Below are 14,835 nucleotides of genomic sequence, written 5' to 3'. Positions count from 1 at the left end.
GCTGGCCTTTTCTTCTTGTTTCTTTCTTTCTTCATGTAACTACGCTGCAGTAGCGCAGTACATCTTTGTTCTTGCTGCGATGGCATCGTCTCGTGCCTCGTAGCCCCTCTATACATTAGAGTGCCCAAGTGACTGTACGTACATAAAACCCTCAGAGATCAGACATATCACATCTGAAATCTGACGACATGCCAATCCTGTCCTTCCCAGGGACATATCGCTGTAGAAAAGGGAAGGCCCAGACCCAAATATACAGCATCCCCGACGCCGACGCTACGCTTGAAGCCAAGAACTGACATTATTACATTCTGCTGAAATCAATGTAAAGTTGATGGTTTGTGAACCCCGAATACATTCAAGCTCGAAGATGAGCCCTTCAGTCGAGACTGTACGAGAAGCTAGTACATATTGGGTGGCCCAGGACGACCTGGCTGCTGGCGTGGAGGTCCGCCGAATTGGCCGTCGAACATCATGCGTGGATCTTCACCACCTCGCATACCGGGCATTGGGGGGCCGCCATAGCCAGGAGGTGGGAAGTAGCCAGGTGGGCCCTGCATGCCATTACCACCGGGTCCTCCTGGTCCGCCTGGAAAGCCTAATCCGCGGATACTGCCACCGGGCGGAAAGCCAGGAGGATGACCAAGCGGTGTGTTGCCAGCTGAGAAGCTCGGTCCTCCAGGTCCCATTTGCTGAGGGTTGGGACCATTGAGGCCAGGTGGCTGACGCATTGGACCGCCGAATCCTGGTGGTGGAGCGATGTTCGGCCGCTCTTGCGGTGTTGGCGGCATTCCCGGTTGACCTCGTCCGCCCATATATGGCATATCCGGTACAGGCTGCGAAGGTATACCCATATTGGTTGGCATGCGCGGGTCACCTCCTGTGTTGCGGCGCTGGAGGCCCATTAGTGGATCTTCCGGGGTTGGATATCCCATTGGCATGCGCTGGTTCTTGGCTCGCATGGACTCCTGTTGTTGCTGTTGCTGTTGTTGTAGTCTTTGCATATGCTGAAGCTCCAATTGGCGATCGGCAGCCTCACGACGCAGCATCTCGTTCTCTGTGAACATACGAGGGTCTTCCATGAAACCTGGAGGCAGACCGCCACGACCCTTGGCCTGGTGTTGAGCAGGGTGCTGAGGCTGCTGTCTTGATTGCTCGAAGAAAGGCATGTTGTGAGCTTCCTGAGATGGGCGAGGCAAGTTGTGACCCTGTACCTGCGGCGGTGTAGCGCGAGAAGGTTGCTGCATCAAATTCAATAGGAAGTCACGCTCACGCTGCTTCGTGACTTGATCGCGTTGCGTATCCTCGCGCTGACGACTGTTCAACAAAGCTGCGAGATTTGCATCTTGCGGGGCGTTACGTTGCGGCGGGGGCTGGTGAGGATAGTGATCTTCTGGATGGCCAGAGTCAGGGCGTGGGGGTCTGAATTGTTCAGAAAGCGCATTCTCTGGCGACATGCTGTTGAAGCGCGATTGCTGTGAAGGTCGAGAATCCGGTGGACCGGCTCGTGGAGCCAGAATGTGCTCCAATATGCTCTGCTGTTCGAGTGTCCTTGGAGGTGGTCTACCGTGCTGCAGATCCGGCGGCGGCGATTGCTGATGGAAGTCTAATGAGACGCCTCCACCCTGCCTCATTCCGTTCGTTGGGGTTGGCATGCTCGTAGGGGGTTGGGGTCCCGGGGAAGGCCCAGTGCTTACTTGACCAAGCATCTGGAGGATACGCTGGAAGCCTTCTTTGTCGGCGTTGGCTTCCATGGCAGGTGCTGGCGATGCAGGTGCCGGGGCCGGCATTTGGCTGGGCGCTTGCGACTCTTCAGGTTTCGCAAACATTGTCATAAACCTCGATTTCTTATCTGGCTTGGGTTTCGCCGAGATGGTCTCTGCTGGTGGGATCTCTGCCGACTTGTCTCTACCCCAATTTCCGAAGAGGATTCCCTGTGTAGGTTCGGCCGCAGAAGGCGCGTGCAGGGGCGCAGTCAACATAGGCGGAGCGGTGATTGAGACAGCCGTAGATATCTCTGCGGGAACCTCTCTTGATTCCTCCTTTTCGCCAGCCGGGGTATCTTTAGCCCTCATTTGCTCCTTCCAGCGCTGGAAGTCCTCTTGTGTGCGAGGCTTGAACTCCTTCTTCTCCACTTTGGTGTCCATCCATTCTGGGTCTTCTTCACCACGGTTACCGCCCCTGTTCCATTCGCGGCCGTTGTCTCGCTCGCGATCTCGGTCTCGTTCGCGCCAACCGCCCTGGACGCCGGTCTTTGTACCCTCATCTTTATCGTCGCGACGACCCCAGCGCGGCTCGTTTCGCTCGCGATTGCCACGGCGTGGGGCTACGTCCATCTCGGGGTCCCCCTCGTGCTTGTCGCGGTTGCGATCGCCATTACGGTGGAAGCGCTCAAAGTCTTCTTGGCCCAGACTCTTGCGTCCTTTGACATTTGTCCAGCCCTCACCGTCCTCGCGTGGAACGCGACGGCCATTGGCGTAGCCCTTGTCCCGGTTCCGGTCGTTTTCGCGGTCCCGTGTCCACCGGTCGTTCTTTGGAAAGCGGTCGCCAACGTTGTCTCCGTCTGTAGAGGTGAAGCCTGTGCGTTCTTTTGTATCGCCTGTGCCCTTCGCTGGAGTGCGCGCCGAGAGGAAGGCTAGCTTTGGCGGACCGAGCACTGTCTCTTCGCCAGGTTCTACAAAAAGCGCGTCAATAGCGGCCTTGATACCCTGAACATCAGAAGACTTACGCATGCTCTGGCGCCGACCGAATTGGCCCATGGGGTTGATCAGCGGTCGCTGCTCATTTGGCGTAGCCCCTTCTCCGTCTCGAGCGGCCCGAGTGCGACGCATGGTTCCATTGTTGTTGGCGTGGGCATTGTTGGTGTTTTGGTCGGCAGGCACATCCATCCATTGCTGGATTGAAGGTAGCCCGTCCGGCTTCTTGACGAGGGGAGACTCTTTCAAAGCCAACAGGTCAGCCTCCGAATAGGTAGGCCCCCGCATTCTCGCGAGCTCAATGCAGCGCGAATGAGCAGGTGTGTGTGGGCTAGCCGAGGCTTGCTTTACTCAGGGACGAGAGGCAGACCGAGAAGCAGGTGTTGTAGTGTTTGGTTATTGGTGATGGGTGAGGAGGCCGTCCTGAAGCGGGCGGGTGGTGAATCGCTTGACTCGCTTGCAATTGAACAGTGCCCGCTCTGCAGCCCTTACGAGGACTAAATATGCGGCCTCGGTGACGGTTGCGGTTCAAAGAGACGTGTACGATGGCGTGATGCTAAGCGGTCGCAATGTAAAGGTTGAGCAGACGCGTGCGTGTCGCAATTCGTTGAAGGAGGTGAGGGAGCTCGAGGTGGGATGCAACGTGGTAGGGGTGTGCGGCGACAGAAAGCGGAGAAGAAACGGTTGCGAGCTCACTGCTGACAGCAGAACAGCAAGGTTGGGGTGCAAATGTCTTGGAGAGCTCTGGGATACTTGGGGGTAGGCAGCGGGTGTGCGGTTGATAGCGCAGATGTTTGTTGTGGTTTTGAGTCCAGGTCGCGAGCGGTGCGGGCCTCTTCGAGAGAGCCCTGGGAGATGCGCGCCAAGAAGTGCTGCGGGAACGAGTGCCTAGCAGGTGCGTCATATTAGGGTCCAGCACATGACTTCAGCCTGCACTTTCGCTGAAGCCGCATCTTCACAGTAATCACGACATGATTGCGCATGGGAATCAGACCATATCGCGTGATGGTGGCAGCCTTGATTTTCTGCCAGGCAATCGCGCCACAAATGACCTTCAGATGACCTCTAGATTAGGAAGTCGCAAACAACGCCCTGCAATGCTTCGGAGTGGCTTCCCCAACGCCCCATACGGTTTACAGACATGTGCAAAACTACAAAACTCAGACCTTGCATAGCGAAGCGATCGTTTCGCCTAGGCTGTCACTGCTCCATGCAGCTACCTTCTCCCGGTCGCATGTGTCGTAGACACGCCCGGCCAGTGTCCTCAGAGCGCGATGTCGCGGATCATGGCTATCAAGCATCATCTGTATCCACGGGATAAGCCCGCACCTCGTGATGAGCGTCGTACTGCCTTCCACATGTGTTGCTCGCAGCAGTAGCTTCACGATCTTGTCCTTTGCCGACGCAGGACATGATCGAGAGCCGTAATGAGTCAACAGCTGTTCAAAGATGTTGCTCCTCCTAAACAGTTCCATATCTGCAGGTGTCCGCAGACTGTCCAGAAGATAGTCGAAGTACCAGTCCACTTCCTTGTGGTAGGTGGTGTCGTCGTCTGGTTGACTGGCGACGATGCGATGCCAAAAGAAGCGCAGTAATGAATGGACATCCCAGGCTGGGGAGGCCGTAAGGAAGTTGTTCACTGTGCTGAAGAGCGTGTGTGTGGGATCCGCTACAATGCCAGCACAACGAGCGGCTAATACACCTCCAACGTAGGGAAAAGCTTCAGCACCTGCCGGATCCACCGACTCCAAGACCTCGCAGAGGAGAAGGTAGAGTTGCTGAAGATCCCAGTCCGGAGTGAGTCCCTGCTGTCCAGTAGCTGTGTCGTCTGCTTCAGCATTGTTACGACTGCTTGTCATAATAGTCGCAATGACACGTCGAATGTTGCTGATGGCTTGTATGCGGATCTCGGGGTGCTCGGAGCAAAGGCACAACAGTAGTTCTCCAATGTCTCCATCATCAATTGCTTCACTCAGCTCTTTCTTCCTCCAACGTGTGAGTCCAGTGTGCTTCTTGTCTTCGACGGGTGGCCTTTCAAGATCGACAGCAGACCTGAGCTTGGCATGCTGCTCAGGCTCTTCCGTAGGCCTTGGAACCGGCGATGTCGATGATCTATCTGAGCCGCTGAAGTCTGCCCCGGTTGCCAGCTTCAAGGCCTCCTTCGCTCTTTCTTTGCCCATTTTCCACAAGAAGGCATCCTTCAGCACCTCTTTGTATGCTACATTCGCTGATTCTACCAGTGCGTCGCGTACGTGTTCCAGTGCTGTCTCGTCTTCGCCAATTAGCTTGAGGAGATACAGCAGTCTCGACAGCCACTGAGCAATGGTATCCGCCGTGTTATTTGTGGCTGTCTCCCCACCTTTGAAGGGCCATTGTTCTACTAGTGTCATGAGCAAGTTACTGAATGGCCCAAGCCCAGTTGTAGATTGCGCAGTGCGGCCACACATGACATCTAAATCATCAAAGTACTTGATAGGCACCTTGGTGAACCGCGCGCAGCAGTCGTCCAGGAACTCGAGGACGTCGGTAGAAGGCGTTACTGATCCAGAGGTTGATCCCAAACTAGCAATTAGTGCATCGAGCGCGTCGGGTGAAGTCTTGGTCTGCAACATTTCCTGGTCATTCAAAATGTCGCTCAGGAGAGACCTAATGCCTGTGTACAGTTCGCTCTCTTTCGATGTCACCAGAAGCTTGAGAAGTGTTACAAATGGCGAGTATTGAAGTGATTCTGCAAAGTCAGTAAGGGCTGTCCAAAGAGGTCGAGATAACGTACTTTGCTTTTGCCACCAACGCATAGCTGGTGATAGTTTCGCCATCTGTATCCAGTGCTCGAGCTCCATGATACGGAAAACCTTGTCTTCGGGCGAAGCTGTGGGCTTGTCGACCTCTACCAATGCGTTACACAACGGTAGCGAAACATCGAATTTCTCTTGTAGCGCAACTTGGGGCGTGGATTCGTAGTAAAGCCGCAGCAGCCTGGTGATCGACTCCCGCTTCATGTCTTTCAGACCAGGTTTCTTCAGTGCCAAAAAGACAGTGCGAATCGGCGGGCAACGTCTGCTAACTTCTGAAACTAGGCGCTTGGCTGCTTGCTCCCACTGTTTCGAGGATCTGGTAGCACTGGCATTGTTGAGCTCCTGGAGAACGGCCTGTAACTTCTGGAGCGCTACAATTAGAACTCGGATGGCGAACAGCTGGATGAGGTCGGAGTTATGGTTGAGACATTTAGTGAGCACTTGCTGATTCAGAGGCTGTGGAAGGATGCTGTTCATAAGGACAGGTACCGGCGGTGGATGGTCGCGGAAGTTCCTCTTCGCGCCGAAGTATTTGGGTACAGGGAGCTGGATAGCTTGATACAAGAACGCGGAGTATCCTATCCATGTCGAAGTAAGCTTTGGATCGTAACTGAAGTCGCGTCGTTTGACAAAGTAGTCTGCTACAAGCTCAGGACAGGCTCGAAAGATATCGACGACAAGCTCTTGGTGAAAGGTATTTGCGTATGGCCTCTGGCTCTGGATGAACTCTGAAAGAATGATGTTCCGCACTTTAACAGTCTTGCTGTAGTTGTCAACTGATTCCAGGCCCAGATCGTTGCCATAGTCAGCTGCATCGTCCAGCTCGCCTTCGTCGTCATCAAAAGTAGACGGGTAGAAGCCCTGTGTTGGCAGCATGACACCATAAGCAGGGTCGGTGCAAACTAAGCGAAGGAAATCGTGAGCGAGCTGATCGGGTGCTTTCTGTCCTTCGGAAAGAGCGCCTTCCTCCACCTCATAGCTGTACAGACCGGCTATACGCGAGAGTGCCTTGCCGTTCAGAATTCTACTCTTGGTGTGCCTTGCAATAGTCTTGTCTTGAAAAACATGGCTTGTGAATACATCGAGGATTTCGTAGATAAGGAACGGCGGGTCCGCGCGGATGTGATCGAAGACGGCACGGACGACGTTGGTGTTGGAGAGTATTTCGCTCTTTGCCCGCTCGTCCTGATACCTCAAATGCATGAGAAGATACCTGATGGCCGTAGTGCGAATGCTGGGTTTCTTGACATGGTCTGCCGCCGACTGCTCTCTTCCGAGATTGATGTTCCTTCCAAGTATCTTCGGCTCGAGCGTAAAGTCTCTCTTGGCGTATACGGCCCTCGCATGCGCACCTTCATTGAACCGAGTAAGCTCTGTGAGCAGTCGCAATGCCGGCGCGATGACGCTCTCCTCCTTGGGTGCCGCTGAGGTACTTCGGACGAAACGACGAGCGACCGATGGCTGTAGCAGAGTCTTGGCCAGCAGAGTGCCGTACTCGAGGAAATCGCCATGGGTCGCAAAAACCTTAAACAGGAGCGCGAGCACAGCTGTTACCTGGGAGACGACGGCACTGTAGTTGGTTTCGACAGCGTGGTCCCACCCGTGAATCAGGTTCTGCAGGAACGTCTTTTCCTTCTCATCTTGGCCTCTTCCTTTCTGTGTGTCCAGGTATTCACGGAGAATGGCTCGCTTGCGGGGCACGTCGTGCTCATCGGTCGGGTAGAGGATCGAATCGAGGAATCGCTTGAAAGTACTTAGGCCTAATCATGTCAGCCGTTGATCATACATAGCATCTGGTTGCACCTACCACTTCGAAAGCCGGCTGAGGAGCTCTGGTCGAAGTACAGCGCATTCTGTAAGTCGCGCCCAGACGTGATGTCCTCGGCGGCGCCATTCGGTCGTGGTGAGTTGCGCTCGTGGGTGTCGTCGAATCGCTGACGCTTCGAGTCGCGGTCAGAGTGTGCACTCTTGGTATTGGCCTCGAAAGCCGACCGTTTGCCCATGTCTCATATCCTGTCGCAAACACGGTCGCATGTGTTCGACCTCAAAAAAGTTCTGGAAGTTCTCAGCGGGAGCATGCAGGGATTAACGCGCTAGCCGGGGTCAATGCGCGCTTCCAATCGGCCAACGTCAGTCATCACTCCGCAATCCACATCTCCCACATTTCCAGCACCTCGCCTTTGTCTCCTTGCAACACTGCAACATCGGCCAGCATTCGATACACGTATCCGCCCGTGTATCTTGGCTATTTGGCGTCTTAAAACACCGCCAGGACGAGTCTGTGACGTTCTCCGGATGTCTCAGAGCCTAGAGCGAGGCGAATATGACCTCTCTTTGTGGCCACGGTAAGGGACATGTTACAGGCTGCTCTCTATACAGACCTACACAAGATTCTTCAAGACGCTGGTATGACAACGCATAGATTTAATAGCTTCAGTCAAGCCAGACTACTACTAATACATGTCAATCGACCGCGTCGACTTCTAATCTTTCTCACCCACTGGAAACTGCCACCGGCAAACATCCACCCAGAAACGCGCGCTCTGCAACTGTCTACCTCCAAAACGACTACCCATTCGCTATCAACACTTGGGCTATAAACTTCAACTCCAACGCAGCTCTTGAGCGGCAATAAAGCGAAAAGAAAAGGTCATACCCGCCGAAGACAAAAGGGCAAATAGAAATAAGGGCCGCAACCAGTCTCGAACCAGCACCAAACTCAAGCCAGAGAAAAGGGCAAAAATAAACCTAGGTACGAGAGGTATCTGCTGGAAGCATGCGCCCGCGGCATGATCAGCTACTTCACAGAGGCGAGAAAACTGGGACAAGCATCTGGAGGAGTGAGTCTTTGCCATCGCCCTCACAAGCCCGTCGGAATGCCATTTTTTGCTCATTCGGAAATTCCTCAATGTTGCGGTTTAAATAGGCAGGATGGGATAGGTAGAGAGCTTCTGAAGGCAGAGCAATACTGCCGACGCAGGCGTTTGTTTGTGGGGTTGAGGCAGACAGCAGTAGGTGAGAGCGCGCGGCGCCAGATGCAGTGGGGAGTCACCTTCACCTCGGACTTCAACCCGATGGCAAAGCGCATGATGCGAAAGCGGAAGCGTGTCCAGTCGAAGGGCTCTCGCAATTAGAAGTCGTAAAAAGTGAGATGGGAGTCTGACTTCATATCAGGACATGCTCTAAATTGTTAGCAAATGGCCTCTTATCTGACGAGCTTCCCAGGCAAGAACGAGACTGAATCACAAAGCGCGACATAGAGCCTTGTCACTAAAGAACCTAATCCTCAGAGTAAAGTATACTGTGAATGTAGTAGCAACCGAGCTCACGTCATAGTGAGAGCTGATGTCAATAGCACGCACTTTAACTGCCCATCAGAGCCCTTGCACATAGTGCGGCGTTTTAATCAAAACAAACACATGTAACAACACACCACGCGCTTCTATTATTCTTTCGATTGTTTTATTGTATTTGTTATATCATCTACTTGTTCCGAAGCAAAACCACCCATCTTCTCTTCCAATTACAAGATCCTAGGGTGACAATACCAAGATGCGACCGTTACTCTATTGGGCAAACAGGAGGGCTCAACGTGTTTCTTCTAATGGTGATGGGGGACGGGACAAAGACCACGTTCATGATGGTATTGACCAAGGCTGGAAAATGCAGATATACAAGGGAAGAGCAAATGAAACAAACGCCAAATGTGCCGCAATGTCGCGATACCATGCAGATGATTTGAGCGATGGGAGATGAAGTCGTCATAATGGCCCGAAGCCCTGCGCAACGAGCAAAGTATGGTCCGAGATTATAACGCCGTATAAAGTTTTGGTTGTATGTTTGCCGCTAAACGAGAAAATCCGGGGTATCATGCAGCGACGTGAAAAGGGAAATAAGAGGTCAAGGAAAGAGCGAAAACAGGACAATTGGTGGATTTGGAAAATTGATTTGTGCGTGTTTTTGGCATTATCGTTTTAAAGGCTTGTGGTACTTTGAGCCGGAGCTTATCGAGTTGTTCTTCTCGCGAATCTGTATGGTCGGGGGTGGTTCCTGATTCTTGACGGACAGGATGGCGGAGATGGCGAGAGTGATGAGTGTGAGAAGCTCTGCGGAGGCTGCGCCAATGGCGGTGTAGAATGCGACACCCTGGAGAAATTGTCAGCGGCATGAAGTTGGACTCGGAAGGGGCGCTGTCTTACCTGCTCTTCACAGACGGCGCGGTATTGGTAGCGGCCGTTGGTCAAGACATTCGCGTTGGTGCACGAGTATCTTCCCAAGCTTGCCTTGCTAGCCTTGTCCAAGAGGTTGAAGACGACCAGCGCTGTGATCCACATGATGACGCCAAAGCTGCCAGCGACGATGCGGTAGACGTCGCGCGAGCGGAAGGGCCGGCGGAAGGAGCGCTTGAAGGAGAGGGTGAGGATGGCGACCGAGGCGAGGAAGTTGCCGGCGGCAATGGCGAAGAGGATGATGGTCGGCGCCAGGTTGGTATGGGCAGGCCAGACCATGGGCAGTTCTCCTTTGCGCAGGTCGATGTAGCGATTGCCGCGGTAGATCTCAAACGTGTGCATGAGCATGCAGACGACTGCGCCGCTCAGGACGATGATGAGCAGGCGGAGACATGACCGGACCCGACTGAGCCAATGCGCCCGCGACGAGATGGCGAGCTCGAGAGGCATTGGCAACCTCTTGAACCTGGAGTCGCCGTGGTCCTCGGCCTTGGGGTACGAAGAGGAGGAGCCGACGAGGCGCGCGAAGTTGTAGGGAGTTGGCGGGGGCGGCGACGCGGCGGAGGGTAGGGTGGTGGTCGTAGTGCAAGTCTGGGCAGAGCTAGCTAGACAGGTCGTCGTGGTGGATGTGGAGGGATTGGACGCGAAATAAGCTCTGGCCATGATCTTGGGAGAGGTGTCGGCACAGGCGTGGCTGCTGGGCGGCGCGCACCCCTCGAGCTGCTAATGTCGCCGTGGAGATGTGCCGCGACGAAGTGTAGAGAGAGTCACGGCGGGCCCGGAGCAGAGGACATGTGTCGGAGCAGGACGAGGTGCAATGGACGCGGCGGGAAGAAGTGGCCGTGACATGCCCCCTAGCCCTAAGCAACCACCTTAACGAGGCTGAGTCCCGCCCACGCTTGTTGAGCGCTGCCGATCGGCTTTACGTCGAGACTCTGCATGCGCCAGACGCGTCGGGTTTAGTATTTGCGAGTCTTCATTCGTGCGCCGCTGTCGCGAACCACTCATGCATCCATATCTACGCCCGTCTTCTCGGCGACGTAGTCACTTGCCGTCGAGCATCGTGAAGTCGCTCAGGCAGACTTCGGGGAAGCGCCACCTGCACTAGCGACAGAATAGTCAGATTGCGCCTTCTTCATTGGCCCCGCGTTTCACCCACGCCTCTAGCATATATCTCCGTCAGACGGTTGCGCCTCCGTCTATAATCATCCATCGCAGCAGCACCGCAGTCGCGCTTACTTGGAGTACACTCTCTATGTGCATGCGACAGTGGCCCACTCCAAACCCATGCCGCCAAGCAACACCTCTTCTACATCACGGGCATCATACTGAGATCACATATCCCCAGCATCGTCTCATTGAGCGTGAGACGCGCGTTCGTCGAAAAAAGGCGTCCAATGGCATCCTCGTCCCCGGCAGGGGTGTGCGGGCCGCTATTGACTCGAGTACAGTAGCCAGCGCCCAGGAACCACTTTCAAGAACACCGCGCGCAGTCTCAAACGGCCCTCTGTCCGTGAGTAGCATGTGGGAGGTTGCAATGTCTACACAGCATTGTTGCAGCAGTCAGGACCCGAGTTCGTATCTGACCTGACATCTGGGCTGTGTAAACACCGATTACACGCCAAGCTGTCGCCCCGCATAGCCACGGACCCCACGGCAACGCAGGCAGACTTGACGTTGTCGCCTGATGCAACTATTCGCGAATGCCCACTCATACGCTCGACGTGTGCGGCATCGTCTTCCGAGGATAGAACAGCTTCCTGTTTCTGACACTCGATGCATGGCTAAAACCGTTAGCCTGCATGTGGGCCATCTGAATCAATCGCTGCAGGCGGTACCCACGTGCCTGTCGTCACTGTGCAGCAACCACGCTGTGCAAGGATGTGAAGAACTCGATCATCACAAAACAGCCATCCTGCTTTGCTGGTTCCAACGCGCTAGCTTTGTATGATTTTGTTACTGCCCAACATACTGCACATCACAACGTAAAAAGATGGAATGAATGCAGCTTCTTCTGGCTGCTAAAGTACTACTCATTGACACGCAGAGAACGTGTGCTTACTCTTGTCCGGTCACACACTCGTCAAATAATTCCTCAACTCCGGATGAGGCCTGCATCAGATCCTGCTTTTCCTGCTCCCAGACTTTCGCTAGTCCGTCCGTCTCGGTAGCCTGCATAATCGCGTCCAGCATAGCGACCGATTCCTGTGTCTGGCGTGTTATTTCCTCGATGTCCTGACTACCGGCCTTCTTTCGCTCTTCTACACACCGAGCCCACAGCAAACATATGCCCATCATGATTGCTCCCCTGTACCCCGGTAGCCTAGGCCACGCATTGAGCAACACGCTTTGCAGCGCTTTCAGTGCTGAAAGAAGAAGGGGCTTGTGACTAAGTGCGAACGGCTCCTGCAGTATAGCCGAGATCAGAGGCACAAGGTCGCGAAGGTGCTTGACACAATCAATGCCCATGTGGCCTAATAATACAGGAACGTGTGACATGATCAGGGTGGCCAATTCCGGGTACGACGAGGGTGTAGGGAAATGTGCAAGAGGAGAGAGGACCCCTTCACGCAAAATTTTGTCCAAGAAGCGTTCTCGGGAGGGGCCTTTGCTGGGGTCTGTCGGAAGGAGCTGGGCGAGTGAGATAATAGTAGGGAACACTTCTCGGAAAAGGGTGACAGATTCGTTTTCCGGTGTGATGGAAGGGATGTAGGTGAACATGGGGAACAGAGCCTCAGTAAAGATGTTGTGATACCCAGTGCGTTGCAGGAAGCTTGTGGAACTCTGCACGGCTATCGATGACTTCTTCCCAGCGTCCATCCCGATCTTCTGGTGCAGATTATCGAGTAACAGACCGAGCATGTGGCATCCTCTCGCTTTCCATTTCATATCAATGTCGTCCATCATTTTCAGTATCGGAGGCATCAGCAAATGCCATTTCCCTTCTATCGTTTTCCGGTCGAGTGTGCTGATCGCCCATTCCAGCAAGTCCAAAGCATACTGATTCCCAGTGTCTTTCCAAGGGGCCGGTTGCCGCGAAGCTTCCAGCGCATTCGACGTGGGCTTATTCTGCGGAAAGAGAGGTGGGATGGTAAGCTGAAGAAAGTGATGTGCCAGGCGAAGGGAAAGCTCACTATCAGTTTGTCCGTCCTTAGAAGCCTTTACGGCCTCAATGGCAGCGGTGGGATCAGTTGTGTCGGGATTACGTAGCTGCCAGGCCATAACGACATCGAGGGCGTCCTTCATCCAAGGGCCAGGCTTGGTACCAAGTGCCTTGGCAAGGTCTGTACCTTTGAGAAGAGGTCTGAACGTGTCCACATCAAGAATCTTGAGCTCGGTAACCCGGGCAAGGAAGCTGTCATATGATCGAAGAATTTCTAGAAACAATTAGCAATGGCCAAGTAAGCAAATTGGCAACACTGACCATCTTTTGACACCCGCCCAAGCACAATCTCGTAGACGAGGTTCATAAAGACTTGCGTCCTCCAGCTCGAGCCCCAACGACGGATAGCCATACCCAAAGTATCCCTAGCAGTGGCATCATCTGTCGGGTTGATGGTATCCGGTCTCCGAAGTCCCTTGGCGCACCGACCGACGACGTTGCGGATTTCCTCGCTGTTGCTCAAAGCAAACGCAATGACGTCGCAGATCTTATTTGGGGCCTTGAACCCTTCGCGAGCTACTAGATAAGCAGCGAAGTAGGGTCGCTGTAGTGGCTTCTGATGAGGTATTGTGGGTGCATCCATCCAAGGCATCATGGTTGTGCAAACCCAAGCTAGATACCTCTCGTCCTCGTTTCTCAGCAAGGTATCGGGGATAGCAGCTGGTACATCGGCATTCTTCTCGATGATGGTCTCAACAAAGTTGTATGCTGGCTTGAAGTAGGCTGTGTCCGGTTCAGATAGCTCGCGGGTAGGATCTGTGAAGACTGTCCTGTAAAGGCCGAACTGGTCGATCAGCTCTAGAGCCATACGTGGTCTGGGACCCTTCAACATCTTCTCGAGCTCTATTCCGACTCTTTCACGACTGATTTTGATCTTCAAGACGTCTTGTATCTCTGCGTTGCCCATTGCCTTTGCTGTCTCCGGCTCGATCATGTAATCGAGGCGGCTAGCAAAGCGGATCAGCCGCAGTACCCGGAGCGGATCATCCTTGAAGGTCTGGTAAGGCTCTAGTGGAGTACGGATGATCTTGGAAGCCATGTCTTTGTGTCCCTGCCCAGTAAAGTCTTCGACCTGACAAGTGTGGAGATTGTAGAACATAGCGTTGACGGTAGCGTCGCGCCGCATAGCGTCCTCTTCCGCTGTACCAAATTCCATCTCTGGGTTACGAGAGACTTCGTTATATGTCTCTTTCCTCAGATTGACAAGGTCCAAATCGATACCCATGATCTTGGTAGTTGCGGTCTCGAGGTTCTTTGACTTTTCGGGGTTTGCCTGAATCTTGTGCAGCCCCGGTGCAATCTTCTTCGTCTTGTCACGTCCACTGAGGGCGTCGTTTTTGTCGATCAGACCGTGCTTTTCAGCATTGCCTGGTATCTCGAGATACTCTTGCATCTTTAGGCCGAAATGCTCACCAGTCATCTTGTTGATGGCAACGTCGATATCATGACTGCCAATTTTGAGGAGCTTGTCGCGCACCCATCCGCCAGTCCAACGCAATACAATCTTTTCCTTCGCTAGCTCTTCTGGAACCTGGTCACCAGTGACATCGCTGCTTGAGGGTGCTTCGTCAATGTAAGCAGCCACGTCCAGTAGAAGCTGTCTGAGCTTCGATTCGACCTCAGTGAGTTCCAACTGGGCTGATTCGGCATTATCCGTCGACGCCATAGTGCCGTAGGGGTGTATGAATTTGGGTGAGGGCCGGGCAATTTTGCGCCGTTTAGCGTTTGGTTCTTGGTTTTGGGATGGTGAGCCGGTCCGGGACATACGAGTTGGCTGTAGAGTGAGAGCAGAGAAGGTTCTGGAAAGCAGAAGCGATCGTGATAGTGGTCGAAGGGTGGGTGCAGGGAAGTCACGTTTGTATAGTAGTGAAATTGTTCGCGTTGAACAGAGGAAGGCTCGACTCATCAACGACATCCAAATGAGTCAGAAGGATTGCTGCGATGAGGTTCTAGCT

At 53.8% G+C, this 14,835-nt stretch overlaps 4 protein-coding genes across 4 annotated transcripts; all 4 read right to left on the bottom strand.

Moving 5' to 3' along the window:
• Positions 1-398: 398 nt before the first annotated feature.
• On the bottom strand, positions 399-2,981 carry J4E87_000291 (uncharacterized protein; the record flags this gene model as incomplete). Its single annotated transcript, XM_049371950.1, has 1 exon — positions 399-2,981. The coding sequence occupies one exon, from the start codon at positions 2,979-2,981 to the stop codon at positions 399-401; it is 2,583 nt and encodes an 860-aa protein (XP_049238084.1).
• An 872-nt stretch (positions 2,982-3,853) lies between these two features.
• J4E87_000290 (uncharacterized protein) lies at positions 3,854-7,491 on the bottom strand (the record flags this gene model as incomplete). The annotated part of the gene is made up of 3 exons (XM_049371949.1): positions 3,854-5,421; positions 5,467-7,248; positions 7,296-7,491. The coding sequence occupies 3 exons, from the start codon at positions 7,489-7,491 to the stop codon at positions 3,854-3,856; spliced, it is 3,546 nt and encodes a 1,181-aa protein (XP_049238083.1).
• Positions 7,492-9,454: 1,963 nt separating this feature from the next.
• On the bottom strand, positions 9,455-10,380 carry J4E87_000289 (uncharacterized protein; the record flags this gene model as incomplete). Its single annotated transcript, XM_049371948.1, has 2 exons — positions 9,455-9,634; positions 9,688-10,380. 2 exons carry the CDS (start codon positions 10,378-10,380, stop codon positions 9,455-9,457), a joined length of 873 nt encoding a protein of 290 aa, XP_049238082.1.
• A 1,395-nt stretch (positions 10,381-11,775) lies between these two features.
• Positions 11,776-14,546, bottom strand: J4E87_000288 (uncharacterized protein; the record flags this gene model as incomplete). Its single annotated transcript, XM_049371947.1, has 2 exons — positions 11,776-13,094; positions 13,142-14,546. The coding sequence occupies 2 exons, from the start codon at positions 14,544-14,546 to the stop codon at positions 11,776-11,778; spliced, it is 2,724 nt and encodes a 907-aa protein (XP_049238081.1).
• Positions 14,547-14,835: the final 289 nt, after the last annotated feature.

The sequence above is a fragment of the Alternaria ethzedia genome (genome assembly GCF_023757985.1).
Source record: "Alternaria ethzedia strain BMP 0044 chromosome Unknown scaffold_1, whole genome shotgun sequence".
Taxonomy (NCBI): domain Eukaryota; kingdom Fungi; phylum Ascomycota; class Dothideomycetes; order Pleosporales; family Pleosporaceae; genus Alternaria; species Alternaria ethzedia.
This window is presented reverse-complemented; position numbering and strand designations above follow the sequence as displayed.